Source organism: Mesocricetus auratus, unplaced genomic scaffold (assembly GCF_017639785.1).
Source record: "Mesocricetus auratus isolate SY011 unplaced genomic scaffold, BCM_Maur_2.0 Super-Scaffold_100043, whole genome shotgun sequence".
In the NCBI taxonomy this organism is placed as follows: Eukaryota; Metazoa; Chordata; class Mammalia; order Rodentia; family Cricetidae; genus Mesocricetus; species Mesocricetus auratus.
In genome coordinates, this window is record NW_024429220.1 from 634,226 (window position 1) to 655,348 (window position 21,123).

Genomic DNA, 21,123 nt, shown 5'->3' on the forward strand with positions numbered 1-21,123 from the left:
TTATTGACTATTAAAATGGAAAGTATTGCCCGATTTCTTTTACACTGTTACAATGTTTTCTCTGTGAAATCTCCCAGCAACCCCCTCTTGCTTGCCACAGCACTATTGTAATGCTGTACGAGTAGCAAAAACAGTGAAAGAATAGGATACTATTTAACTGAGTCTGAAAATGGGAATGTTTCTCCCAGGACATTTTTTTCATGAATAATAAAAAAGTGAAGGCATTCTCTGTAATATTGCCAGTGTGCATTACTGGCTAAAGAGATGAAAAGGAGAGGCAGGTTGAGGAAGAGAGATCATTTTGTGTCCGCCAGTCCTTTCTATGAGTATTACGCACATGTGTAATTTTACATTTGGAGATAGAAGTGAGCTTCACTTGTTGACTGTGGTGTTGGCTCTCCCCACATCATGCAGCAAAGCCCGCCAATCACCGTCCTGCAGAGAGCTCCGTGTCCACCGGCTCCTCGGGCAGCAGCCTTGGCAGTGGATACAGCGTGGACAGTGAAGGAAGCAGCTGCGCAGCAGGGGAAACTAATCTACTTCCTATCCCAAGGATGTAAGTGGTTCTTTTATAAAAAGCAAACTACAATTTTAACAGCGTCATGAGTAATTCGTTCTTAGCATTTCACAGGAAGAAAACAAGGTAATTATCCTATTCTGAATCACTGTCCTTGGGCATCTGAACTGCTGATGCCTACCTAAGAACCAGTTGTTCAGGGACGACTGGATTATTACAATTAATTCTAAAGATGAATGCAAATGACTAGCATGATGACTTCATCTGCACCGCCTGCGTTTAACGTGAAAGCTGTTAGAATAATAACTGAGCTAGGGCAGCCTGGAGCTCAGAACAACACACAGGAGCCTTCGTCACACAATGTCCAGATACCAACCTTGATATTTGACATTAACACAGATTGTATTTGTTTTTGTTTTTTGAATCAGGAAAGATTTCACATTTGAAGAATTCATAGCATCTTTGAAACAGATGGCAAATTGGTATAATCGCTAAGACTTTTCCACTCTAAACCTCAGTGATTTCTAAACTTGTTCCAGAAACATTCGTTCTCTGGGAATACAGCTCATTCATATAGTAGGTTAAGCCTCGTGACAGTAATTTTGCAACTCACATGCAAAACGAAAGCAGACTGTGATAGAATGGATTTAGAGAGATTGTAGATTATGTCTGTTCCAGTTTCAAAATCTAAACTTCTAGACCTTTCATTTTCCTTTCCATGAATTCATCATGTGGGTTTGACAACACTGCTAAGGTATCCAAGATCTGTGAGTAGGTCACAGCTTGTAGAGCCTAAAGTATGCTTTTACAAGAACCTTGAACGATGGCTTTTGCCATTTTTAGTGTTAAAGGGGAGGATATTTCATGACACATGAATAGCATATACAAATGACCTTCTATGAGGAGCTGTGTTGCCCCTTGCTGCTTTTGGGCTACAGGGCACAATGGAGTTGCAGTGACAGCAAGCAACTAAAAGGACTCTGATCAAGACAGTTAAAGGTCTTTCCATTTTCTCCAATTGTGTGATGTCTCCTTGGAGAGTGAGATTTATTATTTTTGTATAAAATATTATGGAAATATCCCCTTTAGTCCCTACAGTAATTCTAAGAGTTAGCCACTGATTCATATTAAGAAGGTAAAATAATAGGGAAAACAGTTTTACAGAGAATACACATGTATTTTATAGCTTTCAGGTTATATTTTTCCAACTTAAGGAAATTCTTGTTCTATTAGCAGTTCAACTGAGAGATTTTTCTCATATGACGTTATCTTTGAAATTTAGTCTGTGGATTCAATAAGAGTGGTTGCACCTAACTAATCCTGTTTATCAGAAATCATTCCTAAAAAGAATCTGATCTCATTAATATTTCAGTTCTTATAATTTTGCTGGAATAAATAACAGGATTTTAAGCGAATTCATAACACATCTCTCTGGACTATGATTATCATAGGAATTTTGGAGACTCTACTAAAAACAATCTAATCCTTTTCTAGATTGGCTGAACCTTTCAGATTATATAATTTAGAACTGATGTTAAATTTATAACTTCCAGACAATAAATTATCTTGCTTTCTTGATGTCTGTCTGGATGTTTGAGGTGAAAAGATTCCCATTTTTTTCTTATTTCATGTTGTTCTTTTTAAATAAGCATCTCTCAAAACTGTGTAGGAGACAATCATGTTACAATATGCACATAAAGAAAAGTCTCCCTTTAAGTCACTACATGAGATATGTCAGAACTTCTCTTCAGTGTCTCCTGTCTCACACAATTGCTGTTTGACCTAGAACAAGTGTCCCACAACTATAAAGTGATTGTGGACATTAAAGGTACATCATATGCTATCTGAATGCTCTGAGTTGGAGACAATTTGATGAAACTCAGGGAACTTGCCTGCTTCACACACTCAGAGCTGCGTTTCCTCTGATCTTCATTTAACTTCTCTGTGTGGGTGTGCTCCAAGATTTCAAGCATTCTCCAAGGTGGCTTTACAGCGCATTTTGATGTCTTTTAAAAACAAAACTCAGTTTTCATTGGAAGCAGAGACTTCTTTCTGGTATTATCATTTAAAAAAATAAAACTGATGATCAGATCTAATATTTAATTACTAAAACCAATAAAATTATAACAAATTTTATAAACTGACATAATGCAAGATAGTCATTTCTTGAGTCCTCTGCTCTGACGTTCAGGCAGTACTAAAGAGATCCCCATCCTTCGATGAGGTTTGCCTAGAACAGAATACATTTTAGTTCATCCTCCCAGCATCCATACTGTAGCTAGGCCCTAAGCTTTCCTTCCTCCAGCAGTCACAGAGGGAGCAGCATTAGCTTATCTAACATAACTTACGTCATCTAGATCGTTGACAGATATACCAACATGAATACACACATACTTACAAATGTTAGAAATTTCATCATCTGTATGCACATGGTCCTCACATAATAACTAAATGGAAGTCCGTGTTTATATATTTGACCTAAAATTGTTACAATGGAACGATATAACAGCTTTGAAGATGAAACGATTTATAAATTTATGTTTCTTTTTTTATTACATACAGAAACATTTCAGATTCTTTCCTGGAATATAGTGACAAGAGGATTTTTGTAAAGCAGTCTTTGAAAATAAATATTTAGATTCTGAAGAAACAAGACTTGTTCCAATTGTAGTAGATCCAGGAAATAAAAAATATTTTATGGAAATCAGAATTGTTAATAAACATTTCTGTATCAGAATTACAATCTAGAAGGTTGAGTATCCAGACAGTCTTTGATACATGCTTCCATTTAGCATGTGTAAGGTATGTGTGTGTGTGTATATGTGTGTGTCTTGTTTTATTTTTAAGACAGGGTCTCACCATGTAGCTTTAGCTGTCCTGAAACTCTCAGTGTAGACCAGACTGCACTAAAACTCACAAAGATCTGCCTGCCTCTGACTCCTAAGCACTGGAACTAACGACGTGTGCCACTACACCTAGCTGCATATTTGAGTATTGTTGGATCTTGTTATGATGTAATTTAAGTACATTTAAAGACAATCTAAAATCCATTGCATGTCATGAAAACTTTCCTCTGGCTCAAGAAACAAGAACTAAACTACAGCCTTTTGGCTGTTACCCAGCCAGCATTTTAACACCACAGCATTTAAAGTGCAATAAAGTTCTTTTCCAGTTGGCTTGACCTAAACATTGAGGAAGAAACTAAAAATGAGAGATAGATTTTTGGTTAAATTCAAAGTTGTCTTGTGTATTATCTAATTGTTAATTCTATATGCTTATTGAATATTTATAATTACTCAGGCACTGAGCTCAACCTTCATAGACCTTTTCCACTTTGCCACAATATTAATTGTCCTCTTATAAACAAACAAAAAATATGTAAGTAGAAAAGATGAGTTCTTTGATTTAGATTCCACATGGCAAGAGACAGCAGAATCATAAGCAAAGAGCAAACAGTGTGATGAAAAACTATTTGTGTAACACATGAAAACAGAAAAAATCTAAAATTTTCATAGAATAGAATGAAAGTCTATGTTATTAAAGTATTTTAAGGTGTAGTTTCTATTTTCTAAATGTTGATGGAATCAATACAAAGTTTGAGGAAATATATACACTGTGCAATGTTTAAGCCAAGAATAAGGATTTCCTCAAACATTGATCAACTGTTCATGGTTAATACATACAAAATCCTTTTAAGATTTTTTAGAATGCCTTCATATTATTAGTTACGATCAGTATTCTAGAACTTGTTTATCTGTAACTACCAAACCATTAAGCAGCCTTCCCTATGTCTTCCCCTCCTTATTCTCCCAGCATCTCGTAACAACATTGTCATACCTGAGAGATGGACATTTTTAGATTTTAAATGAGTGAATTCTTACAATATTTATCTTCCAGTGCTTGGCTTATTTTGCTTAACTCGCTGCAATCTAGCCACACCCTTATTGATGCAAATAACTGGATACAACTCTTTCTATAATTAAGTAGTGCTTTTTGCTGCACACCTAGCATATTTTCTTTATGCATTCATCAGAGAGATATTTGCTGCCCCATCCACTGATATTTATTAATATTGTGGCCAGAGCTTCAATATGCACTAAAGTACAGATATCTATAATTGTATTCCCTTTGTATGAATATTCCCTTTTAGGACTGTGATATCACATGGTAGTTTGATTTTGACCTTTTTCAAGTGAGAAAGCCTTTATTAAGGATTCTTGTTGTCTTGTATTTTTATAGTTTCTTCTTGTATGCAATGTATTGCGACCATATTCCTCTCTCTGTTACCTTTTCTCATCACCTTGTAAAGGTTTCTCTTTTTCTCAACTAGTCTTCTCCCAACTCCTACAGGTTAATTTCCAATTTTGTGTGTACAAGTCATGCAGGTGTTTACAGCTGCTATAAATTTTTAACATCAAAAGCCATTTCACATCCAGAGGACAGCATTTTAGAGTACTTCTTCTGTTCCTTTGCCCCACACAGTCTTTTTGCCCTTTTTGAAGTGAGTGAAGCAGATGTTACAGCTGGAGCTATGCAGTCCTTATTGTCAGCACTTTGAGGAGTTATGTGTCTCTGCATTGACCATGACACACTGCTAAAATTTACTTTTAATTTCTGATGGAGGTCCATACTGTTCCCCATAGTGGCTATACTGATTGAAATTCTCAAAATATGTGAGCCTTCTCTCCTCACCACACTCCTGCCAGAATTTATTTGATATGCCAAAACGTTTCTTCTAGAGGACTGCTGTTTTGATTTGTTACTTTGTGATTAGTGAAATAATGCTACATTTTCATAAACCTATTGGCCACTTATTATCATCTAAAAATATCTATTTAAGTTACAAATTATTTCCATTTAATTGAGTATTTACCTTCTCACTAAAGAACCCATAACACTTCATTATGATAAAGATATAGCTCCTACTTGAGTATAAGTTGAAAGCAAGGGTAAATGTTTAACAATGTGAATATGTTTGACTGGATTTACCTATTATATATATATATGTATATATATATAATGAAGAAGCACATAGTCTTTGCTAATGTGAACATTTTTTAAGTTGTGTGTTGAAAGATTTTTTAAAATTGAGAAAATCTAAAAATATCATGAGTTTAATTTTTAAATGAGTTTATAAATAAAATGTGTTGATTTCTGTGATATTATGTTTAGACTGACTAGGAATAATAATGAAGCTTCCATTCTAAAATTAATGTGACATAGCATAATTAACTGCTTGTATATTTGCCATTCAAATCATCTGATGTTGACTCTGAATATGTAATGTTATTTTATTGCTCCAAACCAAATCCAATTTGTATTAGGAGGTTCATAACTAAAGATGCCATTTTTTTCTTTGAAACAGAGGAAAGATGGGACAGAATGGACAAGACCCTGTGAAACAGCCAGGAATGGGAGTAACAGACACAGAGGGTAAGTGACATTTACATTATTCAATTGTGCCAGAATCTATGTGCTACATTATAAACTCATCTGTGTTCAAATGACAAAAGCACCAGATGGTAAATCAACATTTAATGAGTAAGAATAACTTCTTGTTTATTAACTATTTGCCAATTTTCTCAATTGTATTTAAAGTACCTTAGAGTGCCAAATCTTTAAAAAAGATCAAGAGGATGATGGGAAAGAGACTCAAAATATTAGTGGGACAGAATTAGAGGACACAGGATTCAACACATGGAGCTACAGACAGCTTCCAAAAACATGCATTGGTGAAAATGTCTTCAACAAATGATACTGGAAAATCATATTTACATGGAGAACTGTGAAACTAGATCTCTCTCTCTGTCTGTCTGTCTCTCTGTCTGTCTGTCTGTCTGTCTGTCTGTCTCTCTCTCTCTCTCTCTCTCTCTCTCTCTCTCTCTCTCTCTCCTTGTACAAAAACTGATTCAAAGTACTTCAAAACTAACGTGAGACCAGAAGCTCTGTAACTGTTAGAGGGAACATGAGGAGCAGTGTTGAGACCCAGGTCTAGGTAATGGCTTCTGATTAAAAGGGTCCCAACGCTAGGAAGTTATACCAAGACTGACAAAAAAAAAAAGAACTGACAAATGATACTGCATTAAAATTAAAAGCTTCTATACATCACAAAGGAGCAAACCTATGATAAAATTAATCTCTCTATACATAAATAAAACTTAAAAAAATGATAAATAATATAGAAACTAAATACCAAATCCCAAAGTAACTTTAGATGTGAATGTGAAAATGAAAAAAAACACAGTTGGTCCTCAACAGATAAAGTAAAATGACCAATAAATATATTAAAATATTCAATATCTTTAGCTATCAAAGAATACAAATAAGAACTACATTGAATTTCCTATTACTAAAGAAAACAGAAGGCAACAAATGTTAAGTAGGACCTAGAACAGTAGGAAATGCTTGTGCATTTCTGGTGACAATATAAATTAGTCAAGCTGTTATGAATCATTATGGAGCTTCTGGAAAATATTCCAGAAAGTGGAATTTTGACATAATCTAGCTATATCACATCTTACATATTTACACAAAGCGTTCTAAGTCAATATCACAGGGACCATGTTTATAGAAACACTACTCAAAATAACTAAGTTAAAGAATTAACCTGGGTATCTACCAATAGAATTAATACATGAAGAAATGTGGTGTAAATACACAATAGCATTGTATTTAACCATAAAGACGAACTCAATCATTTCCCTCCCTGGAAAATAGATACAGCTGGAGATTTTCTACATTGAACAAAACATACCAGATGCTTAAACACAAATATCACATTTTCTTTCATTGTGAATTATAGATTTTTATGGATACAATCACACATACAACAAAACCCCACAGAACATTACAGCAGCTAAAGGGAACCTACAGGAAGAAAGTGACTAGCATCAAAGATGGTGTAGAAAGGGAGGAAAAAGGAGATAGAGGTGTAAATATGGTGAAAATTCATGATATACTTAAAAATATCTTCTCTGAACTTCAAAAGTGCCTTGAATAATTTGAAAACAATGCAAAAATTGTTAAAGGTATGCTTTCTTGAAATATAAAAAAATAGATTATTTTTAGGTTTGCTTATTTCATCTTCTTTTTTAATAAAATTTTAATTTAAATTAAAAACAATCTTATTTTACATACCAATCCCAGTTCCCTCTCCCTCCTGTCCTCCCATGCCCCCCACCAACTCCCCATACCACCCCATCCACTCCCCAGGGATGATCCCATGAGGGATCATCAAAGTCAGACACATCATTTGGGGCAAGACCTAGGTCCCCCCGCCCCTTGTATCTAGGGATAAATATTGGTTCCACTGCCAGAGTCCTGGCCTCCTAACTGACAACCACATTCAGTTCTATGCTGGTTCCCCAGCTGTCAGACTGGAGTCCGTGAGCTCCCACTTGCTCAGGTCAGCTGTTTCTGTGGGTTTCCCCAGCATGGTCTTGAACCCTTTGCTCATCACTCCTCCCTCTCTACAACTGGATTCCAGGAGTTCAGCTCAGTGCTTGACTGTGAATCTCTGCTTCTGCTTTAATAAGCTACTGAGTGAAGGCTCTATGATGGCATTTAAGGTAGTCATCTATCTCATTATAGGGGAAGGGCATTTAAGGTAGCCTCTCCATTATTGCTTAGATTCTTAGTTGGGGTCATCCTTCTGGGTCCCTGGACATTTCCCTGGTGCCAGATTTCTCTTTAAACCTATAATGGCTCTCTCTATTAAGATATCTCTTGTTCTCTTTCTCTATTCTTCCCTCAACTGGATCTTCCTGGTCCCTCATGTTCTCCTCTCCCTCTTCTCCCTTCCTCTTCCTCCTACCTCCCTCCCCAGTTTGCTCAGGAGACCTTGTCTCTTTCCTCTTTGTTTCATCTTTTGTGTATGAGTGTTTTGCCTGCATGTGGTATGTGCACCATTTATATGCCTGGGGCTCAAGGAGATCAAAAAAGGCAATTAGTTCTTATGGAACTGGAGATACTCATGGTTGTGGGTCACCATATATGTGGTAGGAATCTATCCCAGGTCCCTTGAAGAAGCAACAAGTGCTGGAACTGGAGATACTCATGGTTATAAACCACCATGTGTGTTCCCTGAAGAAACAACAAATCCTTTTCACCACTGAGCCAACTCTCCTGTCCCAAGAAATGTTTGCTTAAATATCATACAAATAGAAAAATCAATTCTATAACTTACTTGCACTATGAAACTTTTTGTTTACTTCATTTTTCTTATTTTTGAGACTGTAATTTAATTATATTTCTACTCATAATTTTTTTGCTTTATACACACACATATGTATATATATATATATATATAGTCATTTATTTATTTATTCACTTATTTATTTATTTATTATGGGGTCACAAATATTGGGCATATAAGGAAGTAAAAGGACAACCTTCCCATGTCAGAATTTGAACTCAGGTCATCTGACTTGTTAGAAAGATCCTTTATCTGCTGAGCCATTTCACTGACACAAACATGAAGGAACTTCTTGAACTCTATGAGGCTCAGATGAAACAAATGCTATAAAAATAACTTTATAAAAATTACTGAACAAATATATAACGCCAAATTTGAAAATAATTTTATTGAGCAAATAATGAAATACTTCAAATACAAAAAAAATCTGACTTCAACAAGCATATCTAAGAGTTAAATATTTTATAGTTTTGTGATACAGTCTAATATCATAAATTGTTCCTCTAAATCATTTTCACTCTTCTAAATACTTCACACTACTCAAAGTACATTTTTAAAATGTTACCTCATTTAATTCTTTAAATTACCTCTAAAATACATACCATATATTGGCATTTTATAAAAGGATGCCAAGTCACAGTATACACAAGGCTATAAGTGAATAATGACACCAAATATCATTCTATTTTTTAAAAAGTGATTTGGGGACTGGAGAGTTGGCTCAGAGTTTAAGAGAACTGGTTAATCTTCCAGAGGTCCTGAGTTCACTTCCTGGCAATCACAGGGGGCTCAAAACCATCTATGATGAAATCTGGTGCCCTCTTCTGGTATTCAGGCATACATGCCAGTAGAACTCTGTATACATAATAAACAAATGAATGGATCTTCTTTTTAAAACAGTGATTTAGGGCATGGTATCCCAAGACCACTAGAATATATGAGTGGATTTAGGTTTCAGTTCTGAACTGTTGTGGGATGTGAAAAGTGACTCTCTGTCTTCAGAAACTTCGGCTGATAAACACTGGGAGTAAATTAGTTTCCTCAGGGTCTTAAAAGCTGCCACATTCCCATGGTTCTCAACAAAATTTCTTTGATTCATGCAAAATTTCTAGGTCTTCTGCCTGTTGACATATTCCCCAAAGTCCTCTCCACGCCTGGTCTTAACACACACACACACACACACACACACACACACACACACACACACACACACACACGAGAATATATAAGAGAATTGATGAGCTTGTAAAGTCTGTCTTTCCCTGCCTCCCTCAGGCTCTTTACTGTGTGTGCATGTGTGTGTGTGTGTGTGTGTGTGTCGTGATGTGTGTGTGTGTGCATGTGTGCTTGCGTGTGTGTGTGTGTGTGTGCATGCATGCGTGCGTGTGTGTGCATTATTCCCCAAATTATTATCCAAATGATGCAGAATAAAAGCTCATTGGAGATTCCACTCAGGCATTTATATCCCACTAGGAAAATAGAAAATACTCTATACAACTGTTTACTCTTGATGTTGGTGGCAGCCACCTGGGAAACAGGGGCCTAAAAGTGAGGTAGACTAAAGTTTCAAGCCATAGCCAACTTTATTCACAGCATCAGAAAGTTTCTACTGAGGGTTAAGATGAGTTACCTGAGTAAAGTGCTCAATCACAAAGCCAGCCTCATGTGGCAAAAAATGCATTTTTCTAGAGAAGCATGTGAATTGCAACAAATGAAGTAAACCCACTCCTATCCATTACACCCGGGAAAGAGCACATTCCAAACGCAGTTCTGTGTTTTGAAAAAACTGAGGTCACAAGATTCTCACCTTGTTTTCTTAGCATTCCCTCCCAAGCACTCAGAATTCCCTCACATGACTCCGTTCTTGGACTGTGTGCTGACATGCAGCTACATAAATTAATATGTGACTACTATGTTAGTGTAGGCTAATATAAATCAATAACTTCTAATTTCCTCTGCTTCTAGAATTCAAGTGTGAAAAGCACAGTTCACATATAATTTTAGCCACTGAATCTCACCTTTCTTTTAACCTCAGCGCTTATAGATAAACTGAGTCTGTGTAAATGTTAGCAGTTGTCCATGGAGATGCTGCTCACTCTACACTGCTACTATCATTCCCAAGGGTTCCACATAAAACGTGCTTGTTTTCCAAGAAGCAAGTCAGAGGTTACTTCTTGTGAGTCAATCTCTTTTATGCTCTAGTTACTAGTTACTCTTCAGATTAGTTCTAGAACCAAGTGGTAGGGGATGAGGTTGAGAAGAGGAACGTGTAATGCAGTGAGAGGCATTTATAGTTATGTCCCCTTGGGGCTAGCAGAACAGATTTTTTGGTCTTAGATAAGACTAACATGCAAAATAATCAAATTTCTAATTTTCATAGTTCTGTGGAAGTAGGCTGAAAGACATATGTAACAGCTAATATGTGAAGAAGTCTATAATAAAATTCAACCTATAAAAACAAATTGGAAAGACGTTATAGACTCGGGAAAAATTAAAGTGTGTTCCTTCTCAGCAGATGGGAAGACAAATCAATTTGTCAGGCCACACAGAAATACAATCACCTTTGCTGTGCTTGAGGTTTACAAAGGACACCTGTGTTGCTTGCTTTGTGGGATACAGATAATTGCCTTTGCTTCTTTCTGTTGTCAGGCAACATAAACAGCCAGTTCAATGGAAAAAAGAAAAGCAAACAAAACAGAATCAACATGATTTGGTTTTAGACAAAGTCTATGGTTTCCTGGTGGTGATTTTACTCCTTTCTTCTTCATTAGGTACCAGTAAAACCCTCAGTTCATTAAAAAAAATGGCAGATTCTTTGATCTTCTACTCCATCTTGAATATTTAGCATTGTCCACTTAAGCTTTATATTGAACCTCTCAGTCCATTCTAAGTAAAACTCATCTATGAACTATATGGTATAATAACATTACATATGTATATAACACATGTATAATAATATGTATATGTTATGGATATGTATATAAATTTTATCATAGTGTTTAGGGTTCTCACTCAGACAATTTTGCCTACAGAATTGCCATTTCTATATAAAATACAATTGTTTACAAAAGTTTTCTACTTAGATGCTGAGATATTTTTATGCTAAGGACCCTGCCCTGGTTGCATGTAGATGCATACCATGAGTTAATACTATGAAGGTAGAGAGGATATAGGACAAGGTAGAAATAATGGAAACATATGAATGTTAAATGAATCTTGTTTCTCCTAGCTTATCGTAACTTTTTTACATGGATATATATTTTCTGTACACTTGCAACAGCAGCTAGTGTAGGGGGCTCTTCTAGGTTAAAAAAAATACATCTAAGAAAATCCAAAACAAAAATGTGTAGGATATAAGTTACTCCCTTCCATTAACAGACAAAAATCTGGGAATAAGAATATTATATTTCAAGATAAACAAAAAGCATTTGTAAAATCACCTCTTCCTAGTGTTTCCTCTTCTGTCAAGTGATAGACGTCAGTTAATGGAGATTGGAATACCTAAAAGTTCTACGTAAAGTTCTCAGTTCATGTCACCCCCGTCACTCTAACTGGATTTTTTTCTTTTATTGAAAATAGACTTACCTTCATAAAATATACTGTTATGGTCTACCCTTCCCCAACTCCTCCCAGTCTCCCCCCTCCCATTTGGAGCCACACCTTTTCCTCCCTCTCATTAGAAATCAAGCATGAATCTAAGGAATAAAATAAAAACAAATTAGAACAGGACAAAACAAAAAATAGAAAAAGAACCAAAGATAAAGCACAAGAAACATGTATGGATAGAGAGACCCACATGTTCGCCCACAGGACCTACAAAGTTAAAAAATAGATAGATACCAGATGATAGATAGACAGACAGATAGAGATAGATAGATGTAAATAAATAAAGCCCAGAAAAAAACATTACCAGGCAAAGAGCCTGCAAAGATGTCATGTGTGTTTTGTGCTGGTCATTTACTGCTGAACATGAGGCCTGCCTATGTGAGTGGTTTGTTTCCCGCAAATAGATTATTAAAAAAGTGCAGTCCCTATGTGCCTGAGGCTGAGGCATCATGAGCATACATCACTGTGTCAGCATGTGAGCACGAAGTTTAGTTGAGGAGGACCATTGACAACAATGGAAATTGCAGAGCAGCGGCTGCCATTCCTTACCTGTGTAGGCAACATTAAATTCATAATTACTTGTGTTTACTAGGTCTTTTGTGATATAAAAAACATTATTTAATTGCTGAAATACATTTATCTTTTCTGTGTGAAAGTCAAGTTTCTTTGAAGCACTGCTTGAACAAATACTCATTTTCCAAATGTTATGAAATAGCACATCAATCAGAGTAAAAACTCTGCCGTAGATTTGTGACATGGATTATTTTATTGAGTTTTCTGCTTCTATTTGACAGTGCCATATTCATTAAATGATTCAAATTTTATATTATACACCCGCATAAACACACACGTCCTTCAAACGCACACTGATCCCTAGCCTCATGTACAATTATGGGGCAGCAAAAGAAAACAAGTGTACGGAATATAAATGATAAAATACAAATCTAAAGACTATAGCATGAAACAGGTATCAAGAATGCCCTAACAGGGCTAGAGAGATGGCCCAGCGGTTAAAAGCACCAGCTGCTCTTCCAGTGTCCACATAGTGGCTCACAACATCACAGCCACCTGTAATGGGATCTGATGCCCTCTTCTGGCATGCAGGCATTCATGCAAATAGACACTCATATACATAAAACACATAAATAAATGAATCTTTAAAAAAAAGAACTCCCCAACAAAACCTGGATCAAAATAAGGAGACTATGTCTCTAATTATTAACAAGTTTTAAAATTCATTTTGTAATCTAGGAGATTATCCACCCAGTAAAACAATACCAGCACTAGATACATACATATGTACGTACATACATACATACATACATACATACATACATACATACATACATACATCAGGTCACCAAAGACTTGTTTGAAGTGAAGAGGATCTTCAGAGGAGCAAATCAGTGCACACAGTGGCCATGCTCTAACAGAGTGCTTACCTATGGCTCCACTCTCAACTCCTAGGAACCGTAATTTCAGCGTGCCCGTCTCTCTACCTGAAACTCATACCCAGAGTGAACAATATCCTGTGTGTACAACTCAGCCTCAGCACTTCTTGAAAGACTCATGTAAAAATACCTGAGCTGGGGTGATTGAGGGTAGTTCCGTCATAGAAGGAAAATTTTCACTAAGTCATCTCTAACACAATGTGAAATATATAATTGTTCCAGGTGTTTTTCTTTGCTCTGATGAAACATTGACTAAAAGCTAAGCTGTCGAGGAAACGTTTTGATTTAGCTTACAAATACAGTCCACGGTGGACTGAAGCCCCAGCAGGAATTGAAAGCAGGAGCCTGGAGACAAGCACTGGGAAGACCACTGCTTACGGGCTTGCTCCCACTAGCTTGTTGAGCCTAAGAGATGGGACCACCCATAGCCGGCTGGGTCCTCCCACATCAGTCAGCAAGAAAATGCCCCACAGGCATGTACACAGACAAATACGGTGGGGCCGTTCCTCAACTCAGATTCCCTCCTCCAGGTTTGTGTCAAATTGACAGAAACTGACACAAATGCATGCATTATATATTCACATAAGTAGATACATAAGTAATGTAATGCATTGCGGGGAAAAGCAAAAGCTGTGGGAATTAGATTATCTTCCTCGTCTCTTTTAAAATCCTGTGTCACTCACATGTTATATACACATAGAGACCAAGCGAGGCTCCGAATGGGTAATAAGTGAAGTGTTAGGAGAACCGGGAGAAGAGGAACTGGTTAAAGAAATAATGTTCCTGACCAATCAGGCAGAGTTAGTATTGATGGAAAGAAATGTTGGGAACAATTCAAAGTAGGTAAACAAACATTTACAGAATTAAAAACAGTTTCAATGGGAGAGGACTCACAAAATCCCCTTACTAGATTAGCAGGGTTTTTTTTTATTGATAGTTACTAGGAGACTTTCCTCCTCCTCCTCCTCGCTCCTCCTCCTCCTCCTCCTCCTCTTCCTCTTCCTCCTCCTCCTCTTCCTCCTCCTCCTCCTCCTCCTCCTCCTCCTCCTCCTCCTCTTCCTCTTCCTCCTCTTCCTCCTCCTCTTTCTTTTCCTTCTTTCTTTGTCCTCTTTCTTTCTTCCTCTCTTCTCCTCCTTCCTCTTTTGGTTTGGTTTTCCAGACAGATTTCTTTGTGTATCCCTGACTGTCCTGATACTTGCTCTACAAATCCCTAGAACTCAGAGATTGGCCTTCCTAGCACCCCCCCCACGAGTGCTGGGTTAATGGTGTACAATACCATACTTGTCCTAAGTACTGGTTTCTTTAAGCCTCTGGTCCTGGTATGAGGAACTCACTCTAGTGAATGACTGCATATACCCTAAGGTATATGGCCTGCACTAGTGGAACTGGATGGGATTTTTAAACAGGGGGATACCAAGTATGGGTGGCTACAGAATTGGGGAAGATATGTCAGGAGTTGGAAGAAAGGGATGAATATGATTAAAATATAGTGTATGAAATTATCAAAAAAAAACCATGTATGTTAAAAAATCAACAATGAGCTGGGCTTTGGTGGCACACGCCTTTAATCCTAGCACTCGGGAAGCAGAGACAGGCAGATCTCTATGAGTTCAAGGCCAGCCTGGTCTACAGAGTGAGTTCCAAAACAATACAGAGAAACCCTGTCTCGAAAAACCAAAAAAAAAAAAAAAAAAAAAAAAAAAGCATAATAAACTTTGGAGAAAACCAACATTGTCTCAGCAGTTGTAAGACATAGTCAAGTTACTATAAATGCTGAAATTAATCAAGATTATTATGTAATAATATCATAAGGACAGGAAGACTATTCATCTACTGAAATAAATTTTATTTTAACAATCAGTGTATTATAAAGTAAATATGCACATATCTTATGCAAAATTCTTTTGAAAAAATGTGAAGGCAGAAAAAATTAAAACATGTTGATGATAGTGTTTTCTCTGCAGTTTTATGTACAGGCTTTTCTTTGCAGTTTTACTAAACGTTAGACAAAATGAACTATTGATCTTTTTAAAGGAGTCCCATGTACTAAGTGATATGTAAGGAGATATAAGCATCAATAAGTGCTTCACCAATGAGGAAAAAGACTCACACTATTGCAATAAGTATACGACTTTTCAGTGTTATCCTGAATCATATAGCGATCCAAATCTTCAGAATTCTTTAGTGATAACGATTGCAAAAAAGTGCTGTGTTTTGCTCTGCTTTGTTTTTGAGACAGGATCTCACTGTATAGCCTTGGCTGGCCTGGACCTTGTTTTATAGACCAGGCTGGCCTTGAACTCACAGAGCTCAGCTCACCTGTTCTGCCTCCAGTCCTGGAAAAGGCATGCACCACCAAACCTGGGATAGTTAAGTACTTTCTCTAGCATGCTCTCTAAAGACCTCTGCCCACCAGGATTGTAGAGAGCGTTTCGATTGTAAGAAACCTGGCTTCAGATGGGGACAGATAACTGCAAAGTCTCTGGGAATGAAGACCCTATGCGATGCAAACCACCAAGTTATTTATTTTCACTCTGAAGTAGAAGGCATTTATAAATATTAAGCACAAAAACATCAGAATTTTGGAAAATGCTAAAGTTCATTAAAGTAAATCTGCTCTCTAACCATTTAATTTACTACTTTCTCTGGGAAAATATATTTTTATTTTTATTGCCCAGCAAGTCTTGGAAAATTACAGTTTTCTATAAAGGAAAATGTTTCATATGTGAGTAAGAAAGAAAAGTAGAGCTGCAAAGGAAAAATCAAGAATAATTCACAAGAGAATATCTTCATCAATCTAGATAAGAATGTCACAGGGATATTAGATAATACACCCTGAAGAAATCGCACTTGTTTGCTATGTGTTAGTTGTTCTCCAAAGTAATCAATACATTGTTTACATTGAAAAGGTGTAGGGAAGGAGACCATGTTGTTTAAGTCTTTTGTTGTAAATGGACTGCTCTCTTTCTAGGCCATTGCACTTGATAATTCAACAGGTACAAACAGAAACTGTTACCACCCAAAGCAGATGTATACCTATGCAGGGAATAGCACAACTGTGTGACTTCTTTAGTTTGCATTGTACTCTGAAGCCCAGACTGTAGCAAGCCACCAGTGTGTTCGAGGCTACAGTGCTACCATACTTCACAACAATCCCATTTGAGGCAAAGGGCTAAGGATGTAAAACGAATACAAAGACAGCGGCTCACTTTTACAAGGAGAATGGCATTTATTATTACAAGGATAGAGCCTTATATACCAAATCAGGTATGCTAGAAAAACACCAAGGTCAGAAGCCCACATTCCCAGTGCCCTCCAACAAAGGGTGAGCCCAAAACAGGAATTAGCATTTAGACAAAGGATGGAAAACAGGAACTTGCAAGCAAGTGTTACTGGGAGGAGGGGATGAGAAGTGTTTAGCTAAAAGCTCCTAGTACAAGCAGTCAGCAGAAATCCCATGGGGGAAGGGTGCAACAAATCCCCCTTTTATATATAATTAAAAAATGAGCATTTGGCTTAGGTAGTCCAGGACATTAATATCTATTTTACCCATCATCAAGAAGTCTGTCCAGACCTCACAAACCCTCTGACTTAGGTTAATAGATGTCCCCCAGGAAGTACCTGTCATTGATAACTCATTTGTCTTGCTGGCTCAACCAGGCCTGCACTGAGGGGTTGTCTGTTGACAAGGAAAGCATGATCTGCTTTGTATGAAAATGGCGCTGAGCTTGTGGCCTTTCAAAACGTGAACTAGGGCTGAAGACTGTGTTGCCTAGATCATAATCCTGAGGGCTAGTGACCCACTCCGTTTCTTGAGTAATAGACCTGTCTGTTGCAGTCCCGTTAAGAGGGGGTCTCCCAAAAGGGAGGCACCCTGGTCTCAGTTAGGAAATCCAATTAAGTTCATTTGTTAATTAAGATTTAAAGTGCCCAATTGTAATTAATATAAATTTGGGAACTTAGGGTAGAGGCATGCTCCCCTGGGGGTTTATCCAGCTTGCCTGCTGTGGCAACTGGCTAAGAAATAGGGAAGCCAAAAACTGCAGCCACTGTGATGTCAAAGTCACTCCTGTGTTGTGTGAGTATGAGTTGGTTCTCTCCTGAGTGTTCCACTGGAATAAGCATGCCAGAAGCATCCACAATTAAAAATTTAAGATATAGAGGATAGATGATAGAGTAGAGTGAGTGGAGCCAAGGTGGCCCCCAAGGTCCCCCTTCTTCACTTTAAATAGGCTTTTAAAGTGTGATGAGCATGTTCCACAATAGCCTGTCCTTGGTGGTTGTAAGGAATTCCAGTTTTGGGGGAGATATCAAAATCTAGACAAAAGTGATTGAAACCTCTGCTGACATAGATGGGGCTATTATCGGTCTTGATTTGTTTTGGAATCCCCATGTATGCAAAAGCCTGTAAACAGTGGCTCTTAACATCTTTTATTTTTTTACCAGAGTGGGCAGAGCTGAATATCAGGTGGGAAAAAAGTATCTACAGAAACATGGACAAATTGTAATTTGCCAAAGGCTGGCACATGTGTTACATCTATTTGCCAAATGTGGTTAGGCAAAAATTCTTGAGTATTAACCCCCAAGTGAGGCACAGGAAGAATTTCTACACAAAGAGGGCAATCCTTAACTATTTGAACAGCCTCTTCTTAGGTAATCCCAGTATTACCAGTATGAAAGCACAAAGATCCTGCATTAAGATGAAAGGACTTGTGTAGGGATTGTGCTTTAGCGAGTCCTTGTAAAACTGCACCAATTTGAGCATACCTGTCAGTCATGCAATTTCCTTTCCTGAGGGGCCCTGGCCAAAGGGGTGAGGAACCTAAGAACCTAAGATGTCTCACAAATATAGGTTCGCTCCGTTGCCACAGCAGACCTTGCACCTGTAATAAACTTTCTTGTATCCTAGAGATGGAAGTGACATAGGCAGCAGTTTCTAAAGATTGAATAATATGAGCAACATATTGACTATTGGTAAAAATGATTAATGCTTCCGTGGGGAAGAGTTGTAGAACCAAGGCCAGGGCTGAAAGTTCCGCCATTTGAGCAGAACTTACAGGAATTCTGGCTATCTTAATGATTCAATAAGACACAGTCTTTAGGGATGGCCACAGGGGTTGGCAGTCCTGGCTGGGTGGCACCCATGAGCATTATGGTCTTATTAACCAGTCTCAGACCTTGTTTCCAAATGATAGGAATTGGAGGTATTTGAGATTGTGGAACAATGGCCCCCACTAAAAATGTCCCAATCCTGTCCGGTCTCTAGATCTCTGGGCTGGGGGTTTCAGACACAGGCAGGAAATCGCCCTGTAGACTCTTTCCAGTATCTTTGCCTGGGCAATAGCCTTGCTTCCTAAGCATACATTGTACAGGGGATGTGGTCAGTATGGCCCCCATGGCCTTTAGGACATCTCTGCCCCAGAGATTGATCGGGATGTGAGGCAAGATAAAGGGCTGAAATATACCAGAGTGCCCCTCGTCATCTTTCCAAGTTAACAGACAGGAACTTTTACTAGGTGACTTTGCTATGCCTATGCCCTGTAAGCTGCTGATTCTTGTAGGAGCCAAGCCTGGGGCCAATGGTTAAGAGAAATGACGGATGTGTCTCTATCAGAATCTATGAGTCTCTGAAAGGTCTGACCCTCAATAGTTAGGATCATCATTGGTCTGGACTCCATAGTGGACACTCAACAAGCCATAGGTCCTGTTGATCCAAACCCTCCTTCTGCTCTTATAGGCTTAAAGAAGAGATTATTAGTTGTAAACTTAGGGGACAAAACTTATTGAGCAATTCTAGCTCCTCGTGGTATAACAGTGACTCCCTTGCCAGCTTCTACCATAATGTTGGTCTCTTTTTCTGTGTCTTCATCAATAACTCCTAGAATGACTCTAACTCCCTTAAGTAGAGCACTTCTCCTTCCAAAAATCAACCCAGTTGAGCCCGGTGGTAAAGGGCCCTTGACTCCTGTACACAAAGGTTGGGGTCCCATCTGAGGAGTCAAAATTGCTCTTGTGGAGGAACAGAGTTCCAGTTCTGCGTTACCTGGGGTACCTCTGGACAAGGTCCTGGGTAGGGTGGGGAACAGGTGTATCCATGGCTCTGTACACCTGGGAGTAAGGGGTCCGGAGTGGATGCCCACTCTTGTTTCCTGAAGGTGGCAGAGGGTAGCCCTGTACAACAGTCTTAGATTGACAATTTCCGGCCCAATGATATCCTCTTTTACAGAGAGGGCAAAGACTTGGCTCTGAACGAGGAGGTACAACGGTGCCCTTAGAAGGACAATTTTTCTGAAAGTGGCCTGTTTGTTTGCATCAGAAGTATGTCTTAGGTCTAGGCCCCCTCACTGATATTTCTATTTCCCTGCATAGCAGCAGCAATAACTTGTCCCATAATGTGATTTTCATCTATATCTCTACAAATGTGAATATAATCATTGAGGCTCCTGGTTTTGTGAGGCCGTAAAGCCTCCTTACAGTATTTATTAGCATTTTCAAAAGCTAATTGTCTTACCAAAGGCATAGCATTATCAGTATTCCCAAATATATGAACTGTAAGTTGTAGGGCCGGTCCACAAACTCGGAATAGGGTTCAGATGATCCCTGTAGGATCTTAGAAAGTTGGTCTCCTGCAGCCTTATTAGGCAAGGCTTTCCATGCACGGCCAGCGGCTGCTGAGATCTGCACATAAACAGCTGGGTCATAAAGAATTTGCCGGCCTAGAGTTGCATAAGCACCCATGCTGGTAAGCATTTCTAAACATCATTCATAATGCAACCCACATAGGATTGCAGCCTGGCATCACACGGATGAAATGAGGCAGTAATGGTGATTGTGCAGGTGATCAATAATGAACAAAAGTCTGATTCACAAGGATGAGACTCAGAAAGAGTATTAGCAAGGAATGGTAATGAGGAAAGAGAAAGTAAGGGGAACTGAAGGAAAATGAAGTGTGCCCTGGACATCAGGGCACAACGAAGGTCTAGCCCACAGGAACCTGGAATGACCGGACAAGAGACAGAAGAAATGAACAGCAAGACAGACTTTCCGATTAAGCTGCAAGATTTTATTTTCCTTAGGTGCGTTATATAAGTTAGGGCCGGGAAACTAGGTAGGGCGAAGTAATCAAAGGAGAGGGGTCGTTGCCTAGTAACCAGGCCACTGAAGGTGAACAGCTAGCAGGTGTTGGCAAGGTGAAAGTGTTGCAGAAGGAGGGGTTGTTAAGTGATCTAATTGTGGAATGTCTCCTTTTTTGCCATCAGCCATTCCTGTGAGCCCAAGTTCTCTTCATTAGGAAGCTGGGGAGGGGGGAGATGGTTGAGTGGGACTGAAGGTAGCTATTCTCTTAACACGATGGA

General features: G+C 38.3%; 1 protein-coding gene across 1 annotated transcript in view; it reads left to right on the forward strand.

Annotated features, from left to right (window-relative positions):
- The window catches only part of Pclo (piccolo presynaptic cytomatrix protein), a 348,891-nt gene that overhangs the window by 301,041 nt on the left and 26,727 nt on the right, over positions 1-21,123 (forward strand). The window contains 2 exon segments of the mRNA XM_040735211.1: positions 415-556; positions 5,883-5,950. Of these exon segments, the coding sequence (XP_040591145.1) occupies positions 415-556; positions 5,883-5,950 (210 nt within the window).